Genomic DNA, 9,065 nt, shown 5'->3' on the forward strand with positions numbered 1-9,065 from the left:
CCGGCTTGCGCTTCACACTCTTCCTGATCATCTACCTCATGGTCCTCATAAGGAATGGCCTGATGGTGCTCATCACAGTGGAGGACTCAAGCCTTCACAGCCCCTTGTACTTCTTCCTGAGGAACTTATCCTGAGGACTTATCAGGTGTTCACTTTGCCTTTGGGCATTCCATGACCTTCATCACTTTTTCTGTGATGCCCCCCTCTCTGCTAGAACTCGCCTGTGTCCTGTGAGATTTTTCCTCAGTTTCCAACCTGAAGGGGAAACTTCTCTCTGATTTTTGTAGATTCTGGAATGTAAAGAGCTCAACTTGGCCATCTCATCAATACATTGCCAGTGTTGCAACAATTCATCTAACGGTGACCTCTTCACTATACTTTGCCTTCCATTATTACAAAAATCAACTCTATGCTGCCAAACAAGATCCACAGTTCACTACCGCCATGCCTGAGTATCTCTAGGGGAACTCACCCACAGGCCGGCAGTGCAGATCATTGGGGTCGGAAGGCAGCCATCTTCCACCTTCCCTGTGCTTCCTTTTCATGTTTGCTTTTTGCCACGAGCTCCTTTTTCATCCACGCCAGCCTCCTGCCACCTTTGCTTTACTTCCGGCATGTCAGGGTGGACCATTCTGGAGCTTGAAGAGGAGATTCTTGACCATCAAAGAGCTCTCTGCACCCCTCTTCCCTGCAGGGCCCTATCCCATGGGATCCTTCCAAACAGGTCCCTCAGCAGGACAAGGCCTGCTCTCCTGAAGTCCTGTTCTTGGCCCTGCTCCCTTCTCTCAGGAGCCTCAACTCTGCCTTCTCATCCCTGACTTTTATGTTCGTGACCAGCTCTTCCTTGTTTGTAAGTGTGAAGTCCCAGAGGGGACCTCACCTCACGGGCTCCTCAGTCACTCTTGTCATGAAGATGTCATCAATGAGCTCCAAAAATATTCTGGGTGGTTTGCACCTCGCTATGTTGCCTCTTCAGCAGATATTGGGATAGTTTAAGTCCCCCATGAAGACCAGGGTCTTCAAACATGATGCTCCTTGCAGTTGTTTGAAGAAGGCCTTACCTAAACCATCAAGAGGTCTGGAGCAGACATCCACCCACCACGGTGTTGCCCATGTTCTTCTGACCCCTCAGCTCTCAGCTGACTCATAGTACATCCCCAAGCAGAGCTCCATGCTGCTCTCTCACATCAGGGCAACTTCCCCTCTAGGTCCAGACCCATGGTCTTATCAGTACCAGACCCCCCCCAGTTTCTCCAGGAGGTGATATTTCTAGTGCCCTGCAACTCCCCATGCTGTTACCCTGTTAAGAGACAACCCAACAAGGATGAGCCATCCGCACGGAAACAGTAACAGCTGACCAAGTGGAGCTCCAGTCCAGGGGGACCTTCAGAAACTCTGGGACTTGGCCAACAGAAACATCTGTAAATGTCTCAAGGAGAAGTGTCCAGTCCTGCATCGGGGGGAATAATAACCCTGTACATCAGGGTCACCTGGGACCTGACATGCTGAGCCGTAACCCTGACGAGAAGGGCCTGGGCACTACAAGGGACACCATGTGAGCCAGTGGTGTGTGCACACCATGGACAAAGGCAGCTGCATATGGGGATGCATTAGGAGGAGCGCGGACCACTCACACAACTTGAGTTATCATCTTGTTTGATTCAGCACTGGTGTGGCCCCACACACATGGGTGCGTTGCACTGTGCAGCTCCCCATGTTGGAGAAGTAGGGAGGAACAGGAGAGTGTCCAGTGGAGGTAAGCTAGGGTGGGGACTTAGCGCAGACGACCTCTGTGCAGTGGCTGAGGGACCTGGGCATCTTTGGCCCAGTGGCAGAGACAGACATGCTCAGGGCAGTATAGGAGTAGCCTGAGAGCACCTGAAGGGTAGTTTCAGAGGTGGCAGAGCTTTTCTTCATAGTGGGAAACAGCATGTGAAAGAAATAATGCCACAAACTGTAGCTTGGAAGGTCCATACTGGACAAGAGGAGAAAGAAGGAATGTCACTCAAAGGGCAGCGCTGTGGTGGAACAGGTCACCCCGAGGGAGTCCGGATCAGCCCAAGGCTTTGTGTTTCAAGGAACGGCTAGGGAGGACAGAGAGAGATCAGTAAAGGAAGGAAGATGGTCTGGTGAGAGCAAGGTGGGTTAGCAGGGTAAAAGTCTGCAGCCTGCAGGGAAAGAGGCGTGGGTGATGCAACGCCATAGGACAACCTGTGGTGGAGATGACAGAGGAATGTGGCAATGCTGAAAGCTCCCAGCGCAGCCGAGGTCTTCATCACTTTGGCTATGGCTGTTGTCTCTGCCACTGATACCTGTGAGGAGACACCATACCCTTAATTCAACAGGGCCTCGTGGCCTCCTTGTCCATACCCAGGAGCCTAGGAGGTGTCGTACCATAGTCCTGCACTTGACATTGCACATTCCCACATCATACTGCCCCAGGAAGAGCCCTGGGCAATGTGTGAGGGACAGGATCTCCCTTCTCAGGGGCTGAGGGTAAGGGCTTGGCCCTTTGGCTTTATATAACACATCCACGTTTACTCAACATCAGAGCCACCTTTTCCTTGCCTTTGCCTACCTGTCATGAGTGTCTCCAGTTTTCTGCTCTAATGAGCCCCAGGGAGGCTTTGTCAGTAATGTCCCTCAGTGGGACCCATTAAAGCTCCAATAAGGGAGTTTTCATCTGACTTTGACTTCTTGAGAGATTTCTTCAGCTTCTTCTCAGTGTCTGAGGTTCTTTGACTCAGCCCCAAACCCACCAGAGGGGTCATTAAAATGCCTTGGGTTGGTCCTTTCTGCTGAGCTGGGCCGGGCTCCTGGGACGGAGAGAACTCAAGGCAATGGGGCACTGGTGCAGAGAGAGAGCTCTGCCCAGGAGCAGCTCCTCTGCAAAGCACAGCAGGGCTGAGGGTGCTGCCTGCAGGCACTGAGGGGAGACGCGTGAGCCAGAGCGAGGTTAAGGGCAGTGAGGAGTGGGAGGATGCTGAGAGCTCAATGGAGGAAGAATCTTCTCAGCCCTTGACACGGTAAGTCTCCGGGTACAGGGCAATGCAAATTAGCTTCCTGGAGGGATCTCATAAAGCTGCCATAGCCCACAGCCTGTGGGATCTCTCTCTGGTATAGAGGAGGAGGACGTGCTCCGGAGCAGGGATTCCCTGCACAGACAGGGCATGATGGCTGCCTTCTGCCAGGGACGGCTGCAGGGCTGTGAAGCCGGGTGTACAGCCAGGGGTGCCCGGGGCTGTCCTTCAGAGCAGGGTCCTGTGCCACAAGGGGCTGTGTCCCAGAGCAGGGAGCTCCCCACGGCACTGCGGGGAGAAGCTGTGCGTGGAAGGAATGACCCCCGGCAGGGCAGGATCCTTCTGCTTTCATGAGAGTGCTGCAAGGGTCAGGGTTGCTCACAGCCTCAGATCGTCCTCAGGATAATTCCAAGGGAACTTTTCAAGAAGCACATCAAGGCAGTGCCTACTTGAAAGGTAGGATCATATTCTTTCTGTCTTCTGCTCTTGCTTGTCTGGATGGGCAATGGGACATAGAAATTCACATCTCTGGGAGGAGGCACTTAAACTCCAAATCTGTTTCTCTTAGAGATTAATAAACCTGGGAGCATCAGAAATCAACACCCTGTGCCTTACAGACAGCACCAGTAGCACCTTTTCAGCCTCGTCAGGGTTGGTCTGACATTCCCATCAGAGCCTGCAACCTCCGAGCTGCCCCTGGGCAGTGCCCTGCTTCCAGGAGGGGTCTGCACAGCTGAGCATACAGCCGGTGGGACAGCGTCTGTGAGCACTGACAGGGAGGAGATGTGGGGACAGAGAAGCAACTGCCAGCAGGGACAGCTCCAGGCAGCAGAGACATGGGCAGGGAGTGAGACTGAACTGCTACCATAAAGGTCTTGGGAAGGGGATTCTGGCACCTCCCTGCCGTCCTGTGCAGTGCAGATGCCTTCTGTTGAGCAACTCCTTGGTCTCCTCTCCCACCCAGCAGAGCTTCTGCCGTCAAGGCCATGGGTTCTCAAGCTGAGTCGAATTCTCTGCAGGTTGATCCCCAGGAGGATAAACTCCCAAGTGCTCCCTTGGCAAGAGCATTGAGGCATTTCTCCATCTTCCCCTCCTGTCCATGCTTCCCTGGTTCTTACCCTTGGACTCTGTGGGAACAAGGCGAGTTCAGGTGCAGCTCACACACCAATGCTGCAGGTCCTGAGATGCAGCTGTGTCCATGGGAGCAAAGCCCCTCAGTTCGTTCTGACCTGTGGGGCTCTGGACAGTGCAGTGTGTGGGGCCGAGGACTGAGCTGGCTCTGCTCACATCACTGCATTTTTAGCACATCCAGGAGTTTCCCTAGCGTTGTCCTGCTGGAAGATGCTGAGCAGCATCTCTCAGCTCCTCTATATTACAAGTGGGTTACAGATATAATCTGTGTGTTAGGGCTACTGCTTCCCTGGAGCTGCTGGCCATGGACACCAACTGGATGTGGTCTTCTCAGTGCTGGTCTGTCCAGCTTGGCCCTTTGGCTTGATAAAACACATCCAGGTTTACTCAGCATCAGAGCCACTTCCAAAATATTCCGCTGTGTCCTTAGGTTTGTGTAAGCCCTAATGTCTGTCACCCACTTTCCCACGTGCCCAGTGCTGTAGAGCAGGGATGACTCGTTCAGAGTTTGTGGGCAAAGCCCTGCTCCTGCCATCAGACTCAGCCAGCACAAACCAGAGCTCCAGCTTGGGGGATGCACTAAGGTCCTGAAAGAAAGGAGAAAAGCAACGTATGCTGGGGAGGTGGGGTGGCGAGCTGGAGGGGGCAGGGAATGGGAATAGCTTTGCTCAGAGCAGTCCTAACTTGTGAGCGTGTTTTCCTCCTTTGGCAGTACCTCATGAACAAAGGGATCAGATGTCCAACAGCAGCTCCATCACCCAGTTCCTCCTCTTGGCATTCGCAGACACGCGGGAGCTGCAGCTCTTGCACTTCTGGCTCTTCCTGGCCATCTACCTGGCTGCCCTCCTGGGCAACAGCCTCATCATCACCGCCGTAGCCTGCGACCACCAACTCCACACCCCCATGTACTTCTTCCTCCTCAACCTCTCCCTCCTCGATCTGGGCTTCATCTCCACCACTGTCCCCAATTCAATGTCTAATTCCCTGTGGGACACCAGGGCCATCTCCTACGCAGGATGTGTTGCGCAGATATTTCTGCTTCCCTTCCTGATCGTAACAGAGTATTTTCTTCTCACTGTCATGGCCTATGATCGCTATGTTGCCATCTGCAAACCCCTGCACTACAGGACCCTCCTGGGCAGCAGAGCTTGTGTCCACATGGCAGCAGCTGCCTGGGGCAGTGGGTTTCTCCATGCTGTGCTGCACACTGCCAATACATTTTCACTACCACTCTGCCAAGGCAATGCTGTGGACCAGTTCTTCTGTGAAATCCCCCAGATCCTCAAGCTCTCCTGCTCACACTTCTATGTCAGGGAAGCTGGGTTTCTTGCGGTTAGTGCCTGTTTGCTCTTCGGGTGTTTTGTTTTCATCATCCTGTCCTACGTGCAGATCTTCAGGGCCGTGCTGAGGATCCCTTCTAAGCAGGGACGGCACAAAGCCTTTTCCACGTGCCTCCCTCACCTGGCTGTGGTCTCCCTCTTTGTCAGCACCTCTTATTTTGCCTACCTGAAGCCTCCCTCCATCTCCTTCCAGTCCCTGGATCTGGTGGTGGCTGTTGTGTACTCAGTGGTGCCTCCAACAGTGAATCCCATCATCTACAGCATGAGGAACAAGGAGACCAAGGATGCCCTGAAGAAAGTATTTGAACACATACTATTTCAGCATCCTTAAGGTACCCATCATCCTTATAAAACTCCCAGGTTACCTCAGGAAAAGTCACGACTATCTTTTGTTCTTTTCTTTATTTTATATTTCTTTTTTATACCTGTGGTAATATTAATTGCAAATAGTGTTATTCATTCGACTTCTTGGCATTCAGCTTTTTTTTTTTTTTTTTCTGAGCTACTATCTTATTGTGCCTACAGAACCAGTCTCCTTGCATAAATAAAGAAAACAGCGGAAAAGAATTTGTCTGAGCTCCCATCTCTTCAAATCTGCTCTGGAGCTGGGGGCACAGTGCCAGCATGCAGAAGGGGTAAAGGAGCCAAAAGTCCTGATGCTGCATGGAGAAGCAGCTCTGTGGCCCTCAGAGGTGCCCTTGCTGCCTCGGCAGGCACTCCCTCTCTGCTGCCTTTGAGTCAGGGCTGCTGCTTCTCTGGAGCCATGGCCATGGACCTCTTGGAAACCCCACAGGCTGGATCTAGGGCAGCTCTCCCTCATCTTTTGTGCCATTAGAGAGACCCCATAGTCCTGCTCAGCCCCATCCTTGGCTACTGAGCAATCAGGGAAGATGGAAAAGGGCTCAGCAGAAGCGATCCCCATCCAGTTGGGTCTGCTCCCCATCCTGACCAGTATGGTTAGTGCACCACAGCCCCCTTGCTCCGCAGAGCAGCCCTGCCAGCTTGGAGCCCTACAGGGAGCATGGAGAGGACCCAGGAGTTGCCGTCCAGGCCAGCACAGACACGCTCGCCTGCAGAAAGGCTCTCTGAGGAGCAGGGGTGACTCCAGAGAAGAGCAAGGGAGCATTTCTGTGCCTGCAGGGAAGAATCAATGAAAAAGAGAAATCTCTTTCTCCAAGCACCCACTCGAGGCAGGCTGCTCTGTCACTGAGCCAAGACTCTTGTTCTGGCCTGGGGAGAGGGGCTGGAGCTGAAAGGGCAAAGGCAGTCTGTAGTGAGGGTCTCCTGGAACTGAGACCAGGGGTCTTGCAGTTTCACTGACCCCCATTTACTCATGCCATGGGGAGCCTCCAGCCCTGGGGCTGATGGGGAGGCTGAGGCCCCTCCCTGCCCCCCCAGCAGCTGCTGTGCCCTTAGAGAGGCCAGGGCTGGGGGGTTAATGCCCAGAGCTCTGCAGCACCCTGCGGCAGGTACTGCTGTGGGGCCAGCCCACACTGGGCTGCTCTGCTGGGCTGGGGAGTGGGCAGGGGACATGGAAAGAGGTGGGGAGGGGTTGGACTGGGCTCAAAAGTGCCTGGGAGAGGACAACACCAATGTTAGCTGAGCTGTGTGACCATGCAGGGTGAGGATATGTTCCAGTGGGTGTGTGCTGCAGAGCCCAGTCTCTTGGAAGGGAGCTGAGACATGCAGGTGCAAGAGAGAAGAGACTGGTCTGCGCCCTTGGTGGCATGGACAGATCAAGAAAGTGCCCCAGGGCATTTAGCAGCCAACCAGCCTCTCCCATCAGCCATTTCCAGCACTGGCCACTCACCCCAGTTTATCGGTGTTTTTGCTCTGTGGCCATCTCCTTCCTCCTGCTGGTCTTGATTTCTGTGCTAGGGGAAAAGCCAGCCCTGCCAGGCCTCTCTTCTTGCCCAGACCTTGGCAGACTCCGGGGCAGGGCTGTCTGCAAACCCTTGTGTGGGACACGGCTGGGGCTTGGCTGAGGCTGAGCACTGGGGGGCTGCAAAAGAAGGAGGGCTGGTGGGGATGCACACTGAGGTCTGGCATGGGGACTCTGGTGGGGGACATTTCCCCAGCCCAAACACACCCTGTCCTGCGCAGTGTCTGATGATGGGGGCCCTGGGGGCGAGTGTTGGGCAGTGGGGCTGTGCTGCTGCAGGGATGGGTCACAGATGGGAGCCACAACACAACGATCAGGGGGTGGAAGCAGGGACAGGCTACGAAGGAGGAATTTAGAAAACATGACCTAAGCGTTGCACGTATGTGTTTAGGAAAACCAAAGCTCAGCTGGAGCTGATAGGGGCTGCAGGCAACAACAAGAGCAAAATGAAGAGCTTCAGTCACTGTGTTTGCAGTAAAAAGCTGAACAAGGAACATGCCGCTGAATGATGGCGGTGGGTGCGTGTCATAACATCAGACAGATAGATGGGGCTGAGTGACTCAACGCCTTCTTTGCCTTAGACTTTGCTAAGAAGGTCGCCCAGGCCTCTGCTCAGTGAAAGGGCTCAAGGAGGAGAGGAGAGCACGTACTGACAGGAACCTCATGAAATCCCACAAGGACAGATGCCAGTTTCTGCCCCTGCAGGGGACTAACCCCGCAATGGCACAGGCTGGGGGCTGCCTGGCTGGGGAGCAGCTCTGTGGGAAAGGTCTTGGTGGGCAGGGAGCTGGACAGGAGGCAGCCGTGTGCCCTGGCAGCGAGGGAGGCCAGCAGCACCCTGGGCTGTATGACCAGGAGCACGGCTAGGAGATGGAGGGGAGGGACTCCTCCCCTCTACGTGGAACTTGCTAGACCACATCCAGAACACTGTGTCCAGTTTTGGGAACCCCAAGAATGGAAAGGGGTTGGCAAGCTGGAGTGGGCCCTGAAGATGGTCAGGGGGCTGGATCACTTTCTCTATGAGAAGGGATCCCAACAAGAAGGGATGGATGAGGCACACCTCACAGCAAGGAGGGCCTCACCTTTTTCACCAGGAGGCTAGCCAAGCATTGGAACAAGCATTGGTCACCCTGATAGCTTGTGAAGTCCTCCGTCCTTGCAGGTTTTCAAGGCCCAGATGGACCAAGCCCTGAGAAACCAGGTCTGACCATATACCTGACCCTGCTTTGAGCAGAGGGTTTTTCCATAGACCTCCCAAGGTCTACTCTGAAGCTCAATGATCTTATCATCCTAGGATCTCTTGTCCGATAACTTATCAGCAGATGAGAGAGCAGATGTTTATGGGGCACAACTCCTCCTGTGTTTTATGTGACCAGCAAAGACCAGTCAGGTGAACATCTCCACTCCACTGACTGCAAGGGGAGCCTGAGAGGCACTGCCTCAGACAGCTCTACATTGCCCCTGAGGCGCATTGCATCCTACTTTAAGCACCTCAGAGGCCATGGTCTGGACCCTGAAGCTCCTACGCATAGGTTGTGGGAATCAGGGAAGCTGAATGCCACCTGTAACTATTAAATGCATTCCTAGTGTTCATAAACAGCAAAGAGTTTCTCTTTCAGGTGCAGTCCCATATCACACGGACTCCACCTGGGATCTGTCTCACCTTGCTTTAGACAATGGCTCTCTGGGTGT

At 53.9% G+C, this 9,065-nt stretch overlaps 1 protein-coding gene across 1 annotated transcript; it reads left to right on the forward strand.

Moving 5' to 3' along the window:
- Positions 1-2,994: 2,994 nt before the first annotated feature.
- LOC309603560 (olfactory receptor 14C36-like) lies at positions 2,995-8,580 on the forward strand (the record flags this gene model as incomplete). Its single annotated transcript, XM_082338378.1, has 4 exons — positions 2,995-3,026; positions 3,985-4,067; positions 4,864-5,789; positions 8,536-8,580. The coding sequence occupies 4 exons, from the start codon at positions 2,995-2,997 to the stop codon at positions 8,578-8,580; spliced, it is 1,086 nt and encodes a 361-aa protein (XP_082194504.1).
- Positions 8,581-9,065: the final 485 nt, after the last annotated feature.

Source organism: Platalea leucorodia (assembly GCF_965183815.1).
Source record: "Platalea leucorodia genome assembly, contig: HAP1_HAP1_SCAFFOLD_127, whole genome shotgun sequence".
Lineage (NCBI taxonomy): Eukaryota > Metazoa > Chordata > Aves > Pelecaniformes > Threskiornithidae > Platalea > Platalea leucorodia.